An 18971-nucleotide genomic window follows, 5' to 3' on the forward strand; every position below is an offset into this window, starting at 1 on the left:
CCCCTCTTTAAGACTTTTTATTCCTTTGAAACTAAGAACCTCAAGCATTTAAGAGATCTAGTGTAATTTAACATAAAATGAACTCATTCTCAAGAGAAATTATATTGGTATAATATCATAATATATTGGTTAGATAAATTCAAATTTTTATGACTGCTTTATTAGAACTGTTTTTCTCATTGCCCATAGTTCCAAAGTTCATTTAAATACACTGTTTGTAAATCAGCTTTTTCATTATGAGTTTGTGCTCAATAAAGAACAATTATGGAAGCAATAAATTGTGTAGTGAAAGACCAGTAACTGCATTAAATCTATCTGAGCTTTGTGCTTTGGCATGTAGCCTCGGGAATATAACCATCAATACCAATCTTTGTTTACCTTCAAGGGGGCAGAACTGGAGTCAGTATACCAATGGCTTTCTTATTGTAGTAAGACTATTTATGAAAAACATATCCTTCCCCTCTATTTAGAATCCATGTAGAAAACAGCTACAAAAGATTAAATAATAATATATATAAAAATGCCACCTGAATTCCTTTAGTAGATTGCACAAGTTCATGATTTGAGGCAATTAAGACATCAAAATATAAGAGGTAATAATAGCCTGAGGTAAACACTAAAAGTATAAAACTCAAATAATTGAAAAAATGTTTAGCTGGCCTACAGTTGATATATATTTATAGTTTGTAAAAAAAAAAAAAAACAAAACCTTTGTAGTTAAATACAAAATGTCTAAACGTAGCATGCACTGATCATAATTAAAAAATAAAAACAATGAAGCTCACATTGTAAGTCAGCCCATTTAAAAAGTATATATACAAATAACAAGAGCCCACTGTGGATCAGCTAAGGACTTCATTAGAAGAGGCATCCATTTCTTCACTGGGATGTTGGCTATTGGACAAGAGCTCGGGAGGCAGGAGTTTAGAATGTCCATTCTCAGTAACTCGCTGAGTGTAAAATAAGATATAAGCTTGGGCCTTGCGTACTTCATCCATAGTGCACATGCTTAGCTTGGAATCATTGCAGTGTACCCAGAACCCTAGAGTGAAGCAAAGAAATTGGATGTTTGTAAAGGAATTTCACAAGTTTCTACTACAAAATAAGTCTCTTTAATTGGAAATGGAGAGTTTCCGAGGGAAAGATAAAGGCTGGTTCATTTTCTTTGCAATGGGAAAGAGTTATTCTAGAATTCTTTTATGGAATAACCTGTTTTATTAGTTTGAAGTTACAGAATCTGTATCTGACATCTTACATTCCTTCAGTTACTTACTACAAAGCTACAGTTATACTCCTAGTATAACTAGTATATACTTGATTTGTAGAACAGATAGGCTTTTTGTTGTCTGCATTGCTAGGGTGTGTGTGCACACGTTTACTTTTCAGTGGTTCAGCCACTCTGCCAGGACCCAGCTGCTCTGGAAGGGACACGGAGAACACAGTGGAAAGGATTTTGTATGCTAACACTGAGCAAGTATCTGTGATCTCCCAGGTCATTAGATACCTTGTTCTTTACCGAACCACCGAACAGTTTAAGAAAAACTGACCGGTGCTGGGCCTGGTGACGCACACCTTTAATCCAGCACTTGGGAGGTAGGCTGGGGTATCTCTTGAGTGTGAGGCCAGGCTGGTCTACAGATAAGAAACCTTGTCTCAAAACCAAAAAAAAAAGATGATGCCTTGTGTATGACATGTGTCTTTAATCCCATTACTCAGGGGAAGCAGACACAGGTACATCTCTTGAGTGCAAGGCCAGCTTGGTGTCCATTACAAATACAGAAAGAAGTCGAGAAAGAAGGTAAATGGTCAGGTGACTCAGTGGTCAACGTAGAAACTGCTAGCAACCTAAATACAAGTTCCCAGTTCTAACCCTAGAAATAATGGTTTTTCTTGGCTGTACCTCCTTCAGAATTGTAGCAGTAGGCAGTGTAGTGGCCTGAGCCAAATCCTTTCCCATGGTGGATTACTACAGCAGAAAGATTGTAGATAAAGCATTCTGGTCTGAGAGCTTTCAGGGTCTCCCTGCAGCAATAGGGCTCCATGTTCAAGGTTTCCTCAAAGACAACATGAACACCAATCTTCTCTCGGTTATTACGTCCTGACCATCTGGGAACAAGCAACAGAAAAAATTAAGGGAGAAAGTTTGCCATATATTAGGTCTAGACAGCTTTAAGAGTAAATCCCGGAGAGCATGAAATACAAAGCACTGATTAGAACACACACCCTTTAATACGGAGTTGGCCGTAGAGGATTTAGGATCACTTTGCAGACAGGTCCAGTCAAGGTTGCCTCATCAGTTTAAGAATGCATACATGAGTGCTGGGATCCCGTCAGGACCTTAGACTTGTTAGGCAAGCATTTTGTCGTTGCTATATTCCCAGCCCAGCCATTAGTTTTGTTTTCATGTCCCAGGCAGGGTCTCAAGGATAACCCTGATTCCCAAATCCTCCTAAGTGGGATTACAGGCTTAAAATAATTGTCCTTAATGTAGAAATAAGATTTAGACAATTACAGCCTTGAGTATTATGACTGGTATGAAAGGAGCATCTCAAGTGGGAGATATAGTTAGTCAATCTAATCTTTCTTTGATGAGTAGGTAGAAGGAAAGAAAAACAGATATCTTTTCTTTCCTAAGAACTCTACAGTAAGTCAGGGGGTGTCAAGTGCCAAATAAGACTCTATAAAATGTCACTTTATCAGTGTGTCCTATTACTGGATCCAATCACAGCAAGCAGCATTTTATCATTGACATACTATTGGTTGGTACAGAAGGGAAAATCACAATATAGATTAGTTCTTTCAAAAGACTAATCTGATGCCAGGCAATGGTGGCACCCACCTTTAATCCTAGCATTCAGGAGACAAAGGCAGCCTGGTCTATAGAGCAGGTTCCAGGACAGCCAAGAAATAAAATGCAGCATTGAAAGAAACATAAGTTCACACAATAGCAGGAAGAAAGGTGAGAGTAATACAGTCTAGTTTTCGAAGGCAAAAATGTAAATACTTAGTGCAGTGTAAAATGGTGCCAAGGGAAGGTGAGCATGCAAATCATGCTGTCTGCTGCACCAGAAAGTCATGGTCCACTGTGTGTGGCGCTGTATAACACACAGCGGTCTCCAGTTTTCTCATACAGACCTACCTTGGGATCTCGGAAGTGGTAATGAGTCTTTTTATACTCTTCGGTAACCATAGAGACTGCTGAGGATGTTTAGACTTTCAGTCTAAGAAAAGGGAGGACAGCTCCAAGTTGTTGATTACTACTGGATGCTGGCCCTCTACTATAATTAATGTCTATATAAAGAAGCTTCTGCAAAATTCCCCTAAAGGCCTGGGAGTGTCCACAGAGTTTAAGACACAAAAATTCCTGGAGTGGGTGTGTCTGGGAAAGGTATATGTGCTGGATAGTTTATTTCAATGACAAGCTATAGTCATCTGAGTGTAGGGACCCTCAACTGAGAAACTGCCTCCATAAGATCAGGCTACAGGCAAGCCTGTAGAGCATCTTAATTAGTGATTAATGTGGTCGGGCCCAGCCTGTTGTGGGTAAGGCCATCCCTATGCAGGTGGTCATGGGTTCTGCAAGAAAGCAGGCTGAGCCGAGCGTTGGTGGTGCACACCTTTAATCCCAGCACTTGGGAGGCAGAGGCAGGTGGATCTCTGTGAGTTCGAGGCCAGCCTGGTCTACAAAGCAAGTTCCAGGACAGCCTCCAAAACGATACAGAAAAACCCTGTCTCGAAAAAAACAAACAAAAAAAAGCAGGCTGAGCAAGACATGAGAGCAAGCCAGTAAGCAGCATCCTCCATGGCCTCTGCATCAGTTTCTGCCTCCAGGTTCCTGCCCTGCAATCAACTGCTGCCTCAAAGTTTCCTGCCCTGCTTCAGGTCCTGTCCTGATTTCTTTCTATGATGAACAGCAACGTGGAAATGTAAGCCCCCTCCTCCCTACGCTGCCTTTGGCCATGGCGTTTCATCACAGCAATATGAACCCTAACTAAGACAGACAGATGCCCCTTCACAAATGCCTTTTCCATCCTCGTCCATATCTTAAGATGCCTTCTGTGGTAATGGATAAACTCAAATGTTTTTGTTTGCTCAACTAGCAAAGTAAGGGATTAGGTTAAGATTCCTTACCTTGAGCTATAGGAACCCAACTGATAACTAAATTCTTTTTACTGATATATTTTTGGTTGGATACCTTTTTTCTTGTTAGTGATGTGTTTTTCTCTATGTATGTGGCTACTTGGTAATTCATTCCAGTGCATCATAATTAGCTTTGTATTTGTACTGCCTGTGTAGAGAATGATTTTAAGAGTTAACAAGATGGCTCAGTGTAGTTATAAGTGCCTACTACCAAATATGATGTCTTCAATTCAGTCCCCTAGTGAGAGAACAACGTTACGCAAGCCCTTGGACCTCCTCATGCACGTACTACAGCATATGCCCCACTCCCTCCAAAAAACAAACTGTTTAAAAAAGTTTTAATACAAAGTAATTTAAGTTACCTTGCTATTTGGCGTATTTCCATTGCCTTTTAATACAAGGGTTAGGGTTTAGGGTTGGTGTTAGTGGCATTTTTACAGTGTCTTTTATAAAAGTGTATGACTTTCCCGACTAATACATTTTCTGGGTCCCACTGTTTTCTAATACAGCAAGTATGGTGGCACATCCCTGTAACAGCAGAGCTGAGGCAAGGGTAAAGTTTGAGGCTAGCCTGGTCTACACAGCAAATGCTAGCCCATGCCAGCCACGGCTACACATTGAGAGCTGGCCTTAAAAAAATATTCTTTTTTATATATTTTTGTTTTATGGGTGTGGTGTTTCGCTTGCATGTAAGCCTGTGTGAGGGTGTCAGATCTCCTGGAACTGGAGTTACAGTTTGAACAGTCATGTGGGTGCTGGGAATTGGACCTGTGTCCAAGAGCAGGCAGTGCTCTTAACAGCTGAGTCATCTCACCAGTCCCTGATATATTCTCAATCTCCACTGCTTATAGTATTAAATCACCTTGCTTTCATTGCTAGTAATTTTATGCACAATTGCAGGCTTCACATCATTCTCTAAGACCTTTATGGTATGCCCTGTTCTTACCTCCATACCTTCCTTTGTTCCTGTTGCTCTTTGGTGCAAGTGATCCTCCCGAATAAACCTCCACTTATATACCTTATCTTTTGGGCACGCTGTAAGAAGCTCCTGGGCTTTGAGATATGTAGGATTGAAAGTGGGGGCCATGGTTGAGCGGCTCAGAGCAGCAGCTGTTGCCGGCGGTGAAGAAGTGGCCGTGTAAGCACGGGGTATGGAGCGGGGTGTGTGTGTGTCCTGGGCTGGACTGTTAGGGCCTGTGCTTGAGACAGGACTCCTAAAGGCATGGCCATATCGTCTAAGGCTTGACAGGCTGAGGTCCCCACGTGCCCCAGGCTCTGGGGAAGTTACACACTTGTTTCCGCCTTTTCTCAAGTGTGTGTGCATACCTATAATCCTGAGAAAGGAACCTACTGTCTCTCACAGCGTCCTAACTGCTACAACAAATAGCTGGACAAAAGTCAACAGTGGGTAATTTTACTTCCGTAATACTGTACTTGAATTTAAGAAAAAAAGTTTGAGGGGGAGAGGGCTTCAAGACAGGGTCTCTCATTGTAGTCCTGGCTGTAGACCAGGCTGACCTCGAATTCAAATCCTCCTGCTTCTGCCTCCAGGGTGCTGGGACTAAAAGGTGTGCACCACCATTGCCTGGCTAAGATATTATTCTTGTCAGGCATGGTAGTGTACACCTTTCTTTAATCTCAACACTGGAGAGAGCAGAGGCAGGTGTATCTCTGAGTTCTGAGTTCAAGGCCAGCCTGGTCTACCGAGTGAGTTCAGGACAGCAAGGGCTATACAGACAACCCTGTTTTGAGAAAAAAAAAAAAAAGTTAGGTAAACTGCTTTAGGAGCTAGCAAAGCAAGATAGCCTAAGTGAGGGTAAGAGTGGTCACCACCAATCCTGACAAACTGTTCAATCCCCATGACCTACACAGTAGGAGAGAGCCACTCTCAGAAGCTGTCCTCGGACCTCTCCATGTGTTCTGTGGCATCTTAGGTGTGAATGCACATGTATTTACACAAATAAATAGATACATGTTTTAAAAGGCTTTGAACTTTGAACAAAAAAACTCTTGAGATTTTGTTTATTTTTGAGGCAGGGTCTCACTGTATACCCCTGGCTGTCTGTCCTGGAAACCACTCTGTAGGCCAGGCTGCCCTTGAACTCGCAGAGATCCTTCTGCCTCTGCCTCCCAAGTGCTGGGATTAAAGGTGTGGGCCACCACACTTGCTACATTTTATTTTGGTGTTCATTTTGGGAGATGTTCATGCTACAGTGTGTGAGTGAAGACCAGAGGACAACTTAGGGTACTCGGTTCTCTCCACCATGGACTGAATGCGGTCGTCAAAGTTGGTGGCAGGTGTTTTGACCCTTCTCAGTAGCCCCCAAACTACTCTATCGTTGATCAGTATAGTCTAGGCAACTGAGTAAAATGCATCCATTACAAATTACATCTTAAAAGGTATACCTGAATATTAAACAATAAATATATTAAAATATATATAGCACAAGTCACAGTCATTGCTAGGATATGTGATATACTCTTGTCATCTGGGTGTCCAGGAGCTGAGGCAGAAGGATACTCAATTTGAGCCAGCCTAGGGTACATTATATAGTAAGTTCCAGGCTGTCCTGGCCCTGGCTCAGAAAAACAGTAACAAAGCCGGACAATAGTAGCGCACGCCTTTAATCCCAGCACTCAGGCGGCAGAGGCAGGCGGATCTCTACGAGTTCGAGGTCAGCCTGATCTACAGAGTTAGTTCAGGACAGTCGGGGCTACACAGAGAAACCCTGCCTCAAAAAACAACTCAGTTATTAAATATGGATGATGTCTACTGTTCCAAGTTGAAGATGGTAACTACATTGTTTTTGAAGGATGTCATCCACTAGCCAGGTATGAAGTGTTCAAGTTTAATCCGCCATATGTATACGTTAAGTTCTGAAGCACCCTAAACAGAAGGAATGAATGACCAGGTTACTCATAACTGGTAGACACTGGGACTAACATTACTGACCTGAATCGTTTGAGGTGTAGTCTGAGAACCTGAGGTAGGTGGCATATCATCAGCTGTTTCTGGGCTTCTGTGAGTACAACTGGTTTTGACGAAAACTTTCTACGCTTTGCTAAAACAGCAACAACAACAAAAAAAAAAAGAAAGAAAAAAAGAACCTCAGTTTGCAAACTACAAGGGAAACATGAGTAAACTCTTTGATAACTGATCTACTGTCAGCATCACACTGTGCTAGAGGTGAGCATAGGCTTTGACCCCACGGAGTGCAGGACTTAACACGAGAAACTGGTGAGTAGTCAAGTCAGGGAAGCCCAGGACTTCTACTAACTCTGTAAGGGCTGGACAGATGGCTCAGCAGTTAAGAGCAGGTGCTTGTTTTTGCACAGCATCCAGACTGAGTTCCAGGACCACAGGGAGGCTCACAGCTGCCTGCAACCACAGTAACAGGGAATGCCCGCCCTCTTCTGGCCTTGGTGGGCTCCACACATGGTGTACTTCTCTACATACAGGCAAAAACACTCATTCACCTGAAAATAAAACAGTACACCGCTGTATGTTTAAAAGTAGATTTGCCGGGCTGGAGAGATGGCTCAGAGGTTAAGAGCACTGACTGCTCTTCCAGAGGTCCTGAGTTCAATTCCCAGCAACCACATGGTGGCTCACAGCCATCCACAATGAGATCTGGTGTCCTCTTCTGGCGTGCAGGCATACATGAGGCAAGATGCTGTATTCATAATAAATAAATCTTCCTTCTTCTACTTCGGGAAAACATCAAATGGAGGATGACGCCGGTGCAGCGGGAGGGCCCGGAGGACCCGGGGGCCCGGGATTAGGCGGCTGCTGCAGCGGCCTCAGAGGCCGCGGGGCTCGTGGAGGTAAAGCCGAAGACAAGGAGTGGATCCCGGTCACCAAGCTGGGCCGCCTGGTTAAGGACATGAAGATCAAGTCCCTGGAGGAGATCTACCTGTTCTCCCTGCCCATTAAGGAATCCGAGATTATTGATTTTTTTCTGGGCGCATCTCTAAAGGATGAAGTTCTAAAAATCATGCCAGTACAGAAGCAGACTCGGGCTGGCCAGCGGACCAGGTTCAAGGCTTTTGTCGCTATTGGGGACTACAACGGTCATGTTGGTCTTGGTGTGAAGTGCTCCAAGGAGGTAGCCACAGCCACCTGGGGGGCCATCATCTTGGCCAAGCTTTCCATTGTCCCTGTGCGGAGAGGCTACTGGGGGAACAAGATTGGCAAGCCCCACACTGTCCCATGCAAAGTGACGCGCCGCTGTGGCTCTGTGTTGGTGTGTCTCATCCCTGCCCCCAGAGGCACTGGCATCGTCTCGGCTCCTGTACCCAAGAAGCTACTGATGATGGCCGGTATTGATGACTGCTACACGTCAGCCAGGGGCTGCACTGCCACCCTGGGCAACTTTGCCAAGGCCACCTTTGATGCCATCTCCAAGACCTACAGCTACCTGACCCCCGACCTCTGGAAAGAGACTGTGTTCACCAAGTCTCCTTATCAGGAATTCACGGACCATCTTGTGAAAGCCCACACCAGAGTCTCTGTTCAGAGGACCCAGGCTCCAGCTGTGGCTACCACATAAGGGTTTTCATACAAGAAAAATAAAGTGAATTAAGTCTGTTAAAAATAAATCTTAAAAAAAAAAGTCCAAAAAAAAAGTAGGTTTGCCTATGCCAGTGAAGAGGAGAGTTAAAATTTTCCCCTATGCATACATTAATATATATTTTGGAGACTCTTAAAAAAACTGAGAGTTCATTTAGCCTTAGCTGCTGAGTCCCGGGCAGATGGGTGTGTACTGCCCAGAGCACGCTTTTATCCTCTTAGTGTCCCCTCTTCTCGTGGTGGATCCAAGGCTTCCCTCACTCAGTGCCACGCTCTAACAAAGGGAACTCAGGGCTCTTGTCTCTTCTGCTTCTCTGTGTCTACGCAGGGACTGTGCCCTGGACTCTCTGCTAGACATCCTCCCAGAGCTTCTGCTTGCTGGTCAGCGGCTGTCCTTGGGCTCATGACAGCTCTGACCGTGGCAAGGGCAAAGGTGCCTCTCACATCAGCTGCTGCTAAATGTCCCAGCCCTACTTTGGGACTTTATGTGTATGGCTGCCGGATGACCGAACTGGCTTGTCAACATGCTTGTAAACATTCGCCTTCATCGATTATAGCAGCTCTCCCAGGCCTGCATCTGTTAGCCTCGGTACATATGCAAATTAGTACAAGACCATATTCTATATTTACAATACTGGCTATCCCTACCTTTGGTGATGAGAATATTTGGGACATTTTACTTTTAAGTTCACCAGACCAAATCTTAGAAAGGCCCATTTCTCTGTCAGATCTTACAACTGTATAATTATAACTTATAATTATCTATGTTAATCAGAGTTCACAGTAAAGCAGCACTCAGAACAAACTGACTGTAGATGGCTTTAGAAAATAATGTGGCGTCTCTTCAGCACGGGAAGTTTCTTTCCCGGAAGTGACATCAGCCTGGGCTGAGCTGCAGTGTTAAGGTACCTGCCTAGCATCCAGATCCCCAGCATGAAGGATCTCCAGCTCTAGTGTCATTTTTCTGACACATGGAAATAATTTTTTAAAAATTTATTGCTGAGCCAGGCACTGGTGGTGCACACCTTTAATCCTATCACTAGGGAGGCAGAAGCAGGCAGATCTCTGAGTTCCGAATCCAGCCTGGTCTACAGAGTGAGTTCCAGGACAGCCAGGGCTACACAGAGAAACCCTGTCTCAAAAACCCAAAATAAATAAATAATGAAAATAATTGATATTTTATTTTATGTGTATGGGCATACAGGGTAAAAATGCCTATATGCCCATCACCACATGTGTGCCAGAGGAGGAAAAGGGCATCAGATCCCTTGAGATAGGAGTTAGACAGGTTTGAGCTGCTGTATGGGTGCTGGGAATTGAACCCTGGCTCTCTGTAAGAAAGCCAGTGGTGTTAACTTTTAAGCCATCTCCCCAGCCCTGCAAGAAGAATTTTAATGCCATCAGTAAAGACTATTGTGCCGGGCGGTGGTGGCACACGCCTTTAATCCCAGCACTCGGGAGGCAGAGGCAGGCGGATCTCTGTGAGTTCGAGGCCGGGCTGGACCGACAGCCTCCAAAACAATACAGAGAAACCCTGTCTCGTAAAACCAAAAAAAAATAAAAAATAAATAATAAAAAATAAAGACTATTGTAAAGTAGAGATGACTGACTTCCTTTATGGGACTGGAAAATTCCTTTCTATAGCTACTGTTTAAGGACTTCCAGCTTCCTCATTCTCCATCGCCAATCCTAAAAACAGCACAGAGACTGTCTATACTCACAGTTACAATGGTCACACACGTAGATTTTCCCTTCTAACGCTTCTGTTTCTGTAAATTTGCCCAACATATCAGTAACTAGACATGGCTGGGAGGCAGCATCTTTTCCACTGCATTGGTATCTCTCTGGAAATTCCAATGACAAGTCCCAGAATGGTTCTATTGTGTTTGATTTGTTGTCACACGCAAGACACGTAACCTGCAAAGAAAAACATTGCTCTGGTTTATAGTCTTTCTGCCAAAAATGTTAGCTTTCACTAGAGGTCATTGCCAGTGAAGCATGAGGACAATGAATGACAACATTTACAATCTGTCACGACTCTGTCACGACAGTTCGTTACAATTGTTTTCCTTCAAGAGGATATGTATTAGGGCTGGAGAAACAAGGCACCTGCTGCCAAGCTTGGTGAGCTGAGTTAGATTCTCAGGACCCAAAGGGTGGAAGGAGAGACTGTGGTTCTAAGTTATCCTCTGCCGTCCAAACACCACACAAAGAGAGAGAGAGAGAGAGAGAGAGAGAGAGAGAGAGAGAGAGAGAGAGAGAGAGAGAGAGAGAGAGGGAGAGAGAGAGAGAGAGAGAGAGAGAGAGAGAGTTATCATTTTAGACTCTCCTTAAAGTCATTACAAATGGGGCTAGAGAGATGGCTCAGAGGTTAAGAGCACTGACTGCTCCAGAGGACCTGAGTTCAATTCCCAGCAACCACATAGTGGCTCACAACCATCTGTAATGAGATATGGCGCCCTCTTCTGGCATGCAGATATGAAAGTAGGCATACATAATACTGTATACATAATAAATAAATAAATCTTTAAAAAAATCATTACAAATGATGGGCTTCAAGTATTGGCCCATCAATAATCGTGGCAAGATGTGGGGTGCATAGCCTTAATCCCAACAGTGGCTCTCCAAAGTGTGAGGTCACCCAGGTCTACGTGTGAATTCCGAGCCAGTTGATGCTGCATGGTGAGAACCTGTTTCAAAAAGACAGCCTGGTGGTGGTGGTGCATGCCTTTTGATCCTAGGACTCAGAAGGCAGAGGCAGGCAATTCTGAGTTCAAGGCCGGTCTACAGAATAAGTTCCAGAACAGCCAAGACTACATACAGTGAAACTCTGTCTTGAAAAACAAATCTCCGACATTAGTCAAATCTAGGATTTAGGGGAAAAATGTAAAAGACCCATTTTTATAAGCATTATACATTTATATGTGTATATGCATGTACATATATATAATATATATATATATATAGTTACATGCATTTAATGTATATATGTCATTAGATGAGGTTTATCACCTTTTCCTTCCTCATCTTTCATTGACTTGTTTGTTTGTTTGAGAGGGACAATGATTCACTCTCTAGCCCAGGCTAGCCTGGAACTCTTTATGAAACCTAGAAAACAAAACCCAATCAAAATATAGAAACCAAGAAACAGCTGGGAAAATAGTTGAATGTCATGAAGATCTGAGTTCCAGGCCCAGAACTCTCCCCACCTCCACCCCACGCCACGCCCAAGACAGGAGTTTAACAACTAGAGTCAATTTGGTGACTGGGATACTTAACAGCACATGAGTAGGTAAAGACGTTATGAGCTGAATGCATGCGGCATGAAAGACAGCAGAGTAACTCATGTCACCTACATTTCCTGGCGCAGACAACAACAGAAGGGGCTGAAGAGCTGGCTCAGTGCTAAGAGCACTGGCTGCTCATCCAGATGTCCAGTTCACCACACAGTGCCTCGCAGCCATCTACGAAGAGATCCAATGCCATCTTACGGCTTGCTGTGTACAGACAACACAAGGCAACTCTAACAGAATTTTGATGTACCAAGTCAACAAAAAGAACCCTACTAGAGGTAAGTCTAGGAACTCAGCATGAGAGCCAGGTTTTGAGACGTTCTTGAAGTTCCCTGAAGTCTACTGCATGTTTAAAGGAAAGAGAGAAGATTCAGTGGCTCAGCGCTAGGGTATAAGGCCCAAGAGAGAAGCAAAATGGTTACAAAACAAATTTTATTAATTGCAAGATTCCCTTATTTTAAAAGAAAGACTTAGCTATTCTCACATATTGGAAATCTAAATGAGAAAATAACTTACTGTAAGTGAAGACAGCATCACTTACTACTCCCTCTCTTTAAAATTCTGTGTACTTGTGTTGTGGGTGTGCTCGTGAGTGAGGCATTGGGTTCTCCAGGCAGCTGTGAGTCGCCTGACGTGGGTGCTGGGAACTGAACTCCCGTCCTCTGCAAAAGCATTACCAGCTCTTAACCACTGAGTCACCCGCCCAACCCCCAAAGCCACTCCCTTTGGATAAAGCAATTCTAGGACCATGTCACATGGAAAACAGGAAAAATACTAATTTATCATGACAAAGTGAAAAATTGGAAATAGTCCCAAATCTACAACAGGGGTGGCTAAATATTGTGTTTAAGTAAGCAGATACAAAAATGTTTGGAAAAGAACAATCAAAAAATGTTCTTAAGATTTACTTTTTAAGGGGCTGAAGAGGCAGAGGGCTCAATGTTAAGAGCATTGACTGCTTTTCCAGAGGTCCTGAGTTCAATTCCCAGCACCCACATGGTGGCTCACAACCATCTCTAACTGTATTCCCATGGAATCTGATGCCTTTTTTTGGTGTGTGTACACGCAGACAAAACAGCCATATACTTAAAATACATGAATCTTCTAGATGAAAAAAGGGGATTGATTTGTTAAGTCTGTGTGTGGGGGGGTAGAGTATGTGCGTGTGAGGGCAGGTGCCTGGAGAGGCCAGCGGTGTCAGCCGTGTTCTGAGGCTGGAGTTCCAGGCCCTTGTGAGTCCCCGGCCCTCTGCAAGAGCAGTAACCACTGAACCATCTCTAGCCCCGTCCACCTCTGCTGAAACAGGCGAAAAGGAAGCTGTGTGTTATGGGAAAGACAGGGCTCACGTCTAGGGACACTTCACCAGTCTGGTCAGAGAACCACCGAGCAGACAGATGGTCTCTGGTTTTGTAGCTCATCTTTTCACAACAAGGAAAACTGACAGAAGTAATGGAGAAAGGATTATTAACAGGAGTTGCCAGAGCTTAGGTAGCTTTGGGATTCTCCGAACTGTTCACATCCGGCATCCATTCTCAGTATGTCACCTGTGTCCTCCAAGGCTAACACACTCTCCTAACTGCTCACATTGAAACCTAGAAGGTGCATTCCTCCTCCTCTCCCCTGAAAAAGACTTTTCCTTTTTTTCTGTTTTTTGTTTTTTCCAGACAGGTTTCTCTATGTTAGTCCTAGCTGTCTGTCCTGAAACTTGCTTTGTAGACCAGGCAGGCCTTGAACTCACAGAGTTCCACCTCCCTCTGCCTCCTGAGTGCTGGGATTAAAGGTGTGCACCACCACCAACTGGCTCAAAAGACAAACACATCTACTTCAGTGATTCACAGAAAACTGTATATGAATGAATGACTTCTTCACACATTCATAAAAGCAATCGATTTTGACCTGAAAAAACTTTTTAAAGACTTATTTATTGTGTAACAGTGTTCTGTCTGCATGTATGCCTCCTCACCAGAAGAGGGCACCAGATGACTGTGAGCCACCATGTGGTTGCTGGGAATTGAACTCAGAACCTCTGGAAGAGCAGTCAGCGCTCTTAAACTCAGCCATCTCTCCAGCCCCCTGAAAAAACTTTTACCACTCTCGGTACATACAAAATATCCCATTGTAGGCTGCACTTTAAGAATTTCTTATGATGATAGAATATGGTAAGAAATCATACCTGACTAAGAAGTTGTCCGTGAAAAATGTTATTTACAACATTCAGAACTTGCTCGATCAGTTTCCTCTGGGAAGTGGGGATGAGAGCTGGGAACCTGGTTCCCGTTGTCTCGAGTTCGCGCTGTATTTTATCCAGAAGCTCACAAAGAAACTCCTGGGCGTCCTGCTGGGCATAGCCACGGAAAGCAGGGATGAGTTTCCACACTGAGTGAAGCATAGCAAACGGTGATACTAAGGCCCACTCTCCGGACCACATGACTTGGAACAAAGTGTGTAATTCGTGGCAGAGAGAACTGTATGGTGAACTCGGCTCCCTGGGCTGGATAAGCTCCATGTTTCGGCTCTTTGAGGACCCGCCGCTGAGGCCTGAGGATAAACTTGAATGTCTGGAGCACACAAAGCCTTTCTCTTTTTCTTTCTCTTGGCCTTCGTTCATCTGATGAGCTGCCGCATCAGTGACAGCTGAGTGTTTACAGGGTCGGGACTTATCGCTAGCAGCCACGGCCAGCCACTGGTTCAGGTCAAGCTTTAAAAAACACTGTCGGAAAATAAGTAAATGACTCAACACTTGAAGAACAGAATTCATATAGCAAGTGTTCCCTAAATTTCTCAGTCCTGTTACACCAGGGGTGACTACTGGCCTTCGTTTGATTAAGGAGTCACTTACTTTTTTCAGTTTTCCGTCTTCCGAGGTAGGTGACAGCGCCTTACCTTTGGCTGGTAATGGCTGAGTTGGTGGTGGCGCCTGCACCGGAACCATCTCTATGGTGGCAGCCTCGGTGAGGCCCTGCAGGCGTAGACTCTTTCGTGGGGGCGTGCTTTCCAACTCGGCTTTCACCGGCGGCTCTGACTCCTGCTGTCTTTTCTTCCCTTCTCTTTTTGCTACCGTTTTCTCCTGAATTTGTTCTTGCCTCTTTCTCCTAATGGCTGACTGTTCAAACCAAGTTCGAAAGATCTTGCCCATGAGCGTCCTTCTGTGCCAAATGGCAGCGCCCGTTTGATCTTCATTTCCAGGCAGGGACTGCGCGCCGTCGGGGAAGGAGGAAGAGTCGTCTCGTCTATCTACGGACTGTGAAACCCGGACACTCTGAACCGCACAACGGTAACTTTTACTTCTGATCGCACTTAATGTACTTCGTAGTGACTTCAGGTCTCCGGCTGCAGTGTCATTGAGAACATAATCATTACAAAGGTAACAAAAAACATACATGTCATTCACCTCCAACGCAACGGGATGGCTGCTCTCTTCAAAGTGCTTCAGCGCGTGCTCCGCGATGTACCTTCCGCAGGCTACGTGGGAGCAGCTGAGGCAAGCCCAGATCGACTCGGTTGTGTTGCAGTCAGTACAGTACCATTTCTGAGGGTTGAAGATGGAATGATCGGGAGCTAGCTGCAACTGCTCGATGTGTTTACACTCATCCATTGTTACTATTTCCTCAGCCCGGCGGAGAAGCGCATCATCCAACCAGGTCTCCCCTCATAACACCGGAAGCACCTGACAACTAAGCAGAATGAGGGCAAGACCTGAACAAGGGTCCTTTTTATGTTCTCCCAAGAACAACAGTGTAAACACCCCTGGCCTGCTTCGGTGCTGCCTGACACTGTGTCCCGGCCTGCTCTCCCTCCCCTAGCTTCCAGTCTCCTCTCTCTCTCTCACTTCCCTTTATGTTCTCCAATGGGGCCACTTAAAAAAACTTTCGTTTTTGATTTTCTGTCACCATCTAGTGGTGAAAAATTAGTGGCCACTTCTCACTGGATTAGAATACTTCTATACAACACACTGACAGCAGTTTCCAAAAGCACATTCTTTTTTTTTTTTTTAATAAATAAAACACAGGGGCTAGCAGTATGAGGGGTTTAAACAAAAGTTGAGTAAAACTGGTAGGATTCAGAGACTTGTAACCACACAGGGCTACAGACACAGCGCAGTGGGCGGACGCTTCCCTAGCATGAAACCCTTGGGTTTGACCTCCAGTGCCACATAACATACAGAGGGCACACAACAGGAAGTCTACCTTAAAAATAGTTGAACGTACAGCATTCTGTCACTGACTTAACCCAAGCTGAACACAAACTTCAGGATGAGGTATCTATTACAGAACACAAGACTGCCACGGCATACCAAGCTTTAATATCTATTGCAAGAAGACACTGCATGGCAATGGTACCTGCAGGTGTCACCTCCAGGGACCCAGGAAAACTGCAAAAGTAAAGTTGATTTCTGATGCCTTCCAACCTCTTTGTGAAGAATCTGATATGAGACCCAACTCACAAATCTCAAATGCTCACTTTAAATTTAATTAAAGGCATAGGTGGCGCACGCCTTCACTCCCACCATGTGGGAGGCAGAGGCAGGTGGATCTCTGTGAGTTCGAGGCCAGCCTGGACTACAGAACGAGTTTCAGGACAGCCAAGGGTGCAGAGAAACCCTGTCTCAAACAAACAAACAAACAAACAAAACCAGCATTCTTTGGAGTCGAAACTTACTCGGCCAGACGACTCACGTGGGGCTTAGAGCCACGGCTGGGACACAGCTAGGTCAGGAGCCCCAAAGGCCCCATCACACAGAGATGCAAAAGCCTGAAGAGAGGAGGATGGAACCATTTTCTTGACACTTCTCATTTTCCTCTCCAGGGTTCAAAGCCCTTCTTTTCATTTGAGAGTCAGCTGCCCTGAGAGGAGGCACTAAATGCTTGGCTCCACAGCATCAAATATGCGGTTTGGGTATACTCGTTTGAAAGAGCTATGGCGGAGCAAAAATGCTGGCATCACGCCCAGATCTGATAACAGATTACCTGTGTGTATATACTAGCATTAAGTACTTACGATGCTCTCAGTGAAGTACGCTTTGTGCGGATTTAAATCACCCGTACTATCATCCTATACATTTTTAAAAAGTGCCACACATAACGTAAGTGGCTATTTAATGGCTGTTTAAAACCACATATGTGCTTACAAATGTAATAAGAGATTTTAGTTACTTTCCAGTGTTTAAAGACAATGAATTTTTAATTTGCTCACTGCCTTAACTTGCTTTTCTCATGACTCAATGCACAGGATTTGCACCCAACAAATATACTTGAAACAAAATGTTATTAAAAAAAAGTCTTGTAGCCCGGAGTTAGTGGCGCACACCTTTAATCCCAGCACTCGGGAGGCAGAGGCAGGCAGATCTCTGAGTTCGAGACCAGCCTGGACTACCAAGTGAGTTCCAGGACAGCCTCCAAAGCCACAGAGAAACCCTGTCTCGAAAAACCAAAACCAAAACCAAAAAACAAAAAACAAAAAAATAAAAGTCTTGTAAGAATAATGCAGCCTAAAAATTTCTGTGCAAGTTCATTTCTTAAAAAGTGCTAATCAGGGCTGGAGAGATGGCTCAGAGGTTAAGAGCACCGACTGCTCTTCCAGAGGTCCTGAGTTCAATTCCCAGCAACCACATGGTGGCTCACAACCATCTGTAATGAGATCTGGTGCCCTCTTCTGGCGCATAGGCATACATGGAGGCAGGATGTTGTATTCATAATAAATAAATCTTTAAAAAAAAAGTACTAATCATGAGGTAGGAGAGATGGCTCAACAGGGAAGACGGGCTGCTCTTCCAGAGGACCAGAGTTCAATTCCTGGCATCTACATGACAGCTCACAACCTGTAACCCCAGTTCCCTGACACCCTCTTCTGGCCACTAAGGGCACCACGCATGCATTCGGCCTATTTAATTACATTAAGGCAAAACACTCATACACATAAAAAATATAATTTAAAATGCTAATTGTGACTATTTTCATCAAGCAGTTATGAATGCAGCAAAGAAGATAATATATTTGCCAGTCTTACATTCAAAAATTCTCTGGAATCCTAACAGTCCTCTTTGTTTTGCTTCATTCTGCCATGTATATGCCAGCCAAAAGAGCCATTTCCAGTTAACTTCCAGAGTTCATCACCATCCCATAAACACTTGCCAGTCTAAAGTGATCGTTTCCCTCTAACTTCCTACCGGACTCTGTCTGTGCCACTGTTCCAGGAGCCAGTGTGACTCTTGCATTTACCTATACACACATTCTTACTTTGTCACCCACTGGAGGGGCTCTTTGTCATCAGGGAGGAGCTATATCTCACACATTCTCCAACGAGGAATGCTGGAGATGGCTCAGCTGGTAAAAGTTCCAGCAAGAAGACCTGAGCTCGGTCTCTGGAACCTACAGTAGAGGAAGAAAACTTCAGAAAGCTGTCCTTTGACCTTTACATATACTTGCAAGAACACACACACACAAATAAATAAAATTAAAAACAAAAGTCTTAATAAAACCCTAAGAGTATATAGCAATATTGCTTTAGTCTAGCAGATTCTCAGAGGAATCTGGTAATGCTGATTGCAATTCTCTATTGTTTTCAAGACAGGGTCTCATTATGTAGCTCTGGCTGTCCTGGAACTCACAGAGATCCTCTTGTTCTACCTCCTAGGTGCTGGATCAAAGGTGTGTGCCACCATGCCAGGCCCCTTGAGTGCAAATCATCCCTCTATACCATTTACACCACTGGTTGAAAATAAGAAGTCACTGCATTTGGTTCCCCTGTACTCTCAAAAATCAAGTGCTTCTGGACAAAGTAACTGCTCTCCCCCATGGTCAGTTCTCATCAGTTTCTTGATCTTTTCATGATGTGACAATTGGACTTGTTTGTTTTGTGGGGCTTCTATGGCCATACCAACCTGCTCAGTCTCATCTGACTCTAGAACTTACTGTCACTCAGGCCGCTCTGTGGTTTGTGATGAGCTTCTCGCTCAGTCTAAGTGCTGA

At 44.2% G+C, this 18971-nt stretch overlaps 2 protein-coding genes across 4 annotated transcripts in view; one reads left to right on the forward strand and one right to left on the reverse strand.

Annotated features, from left to right (window-relative positions):
• Positions 1-786: 786 nt before the first annotated feature.
• Usp44 (ubiquitin specific peptidase 44) overlaps positions 787-18971 on the reverse strand; it is a 25502-nt gene continuing 7317 nt past the window's right edge. For all 3 annotated transcript variants that reach the window (XM_040755037.1, XM_040755036.1, XM_040755038.1), the window contains exons 2-6: positions 14177-15677; positions 10432-10627; positions 7094-7202; positions 1901-2106; positions 787-1042 (exon numbers count right to left, since the gene is read on the reverse strand). In XM_040755037.1, the coding sequence (XP_040610971.1) occupies positions 843-1042; positions 1901-2106; positions 7094-7202; positions 10432-10627; positions 14177-15598 (2133 nt within the window). In that variant the 5' untranslated portion in view covers positions 15599-15677 and the 3' untranslated portion in view covers positions 787-842. The remainder of the gene's footprint in view (positions 1043-1900; positions 2107-7093; positions 7203-10431; positions 10628-14176; positions 15678-18971) is intronic.
• On the forward strand, positions 7851-8690 carry LOC121143314 (40S ribosomal protein S2-like). Its single transcript, XM_040755040.1, has one exon. The coding sequence runs from the start codon at positions 7866-7868 to the stop codon at positions 8688-8690; it is 825 nt and encodes a 274-aa protein (XP_040610974.1). The 5' UTR covers positions 7851-7865.

Source organism: Mesocricetus auratus, unplaced genomic scaffold, assembly GCF_017639785.1.
Source record: "Mesocricetus auratus isolate SY011 unplaced genomic scaffold, BCM_Maur_2.0 Super-Scaffold_100011, whole genome shotgun sequence".
In the NCBI taxonomy this organism is placed as follows: Eukaryota; Metazoa; Chordata; class Mammalia; order Rodentia; family Cricetidae; genus Mesocricetus; species Mesocricetus auratus.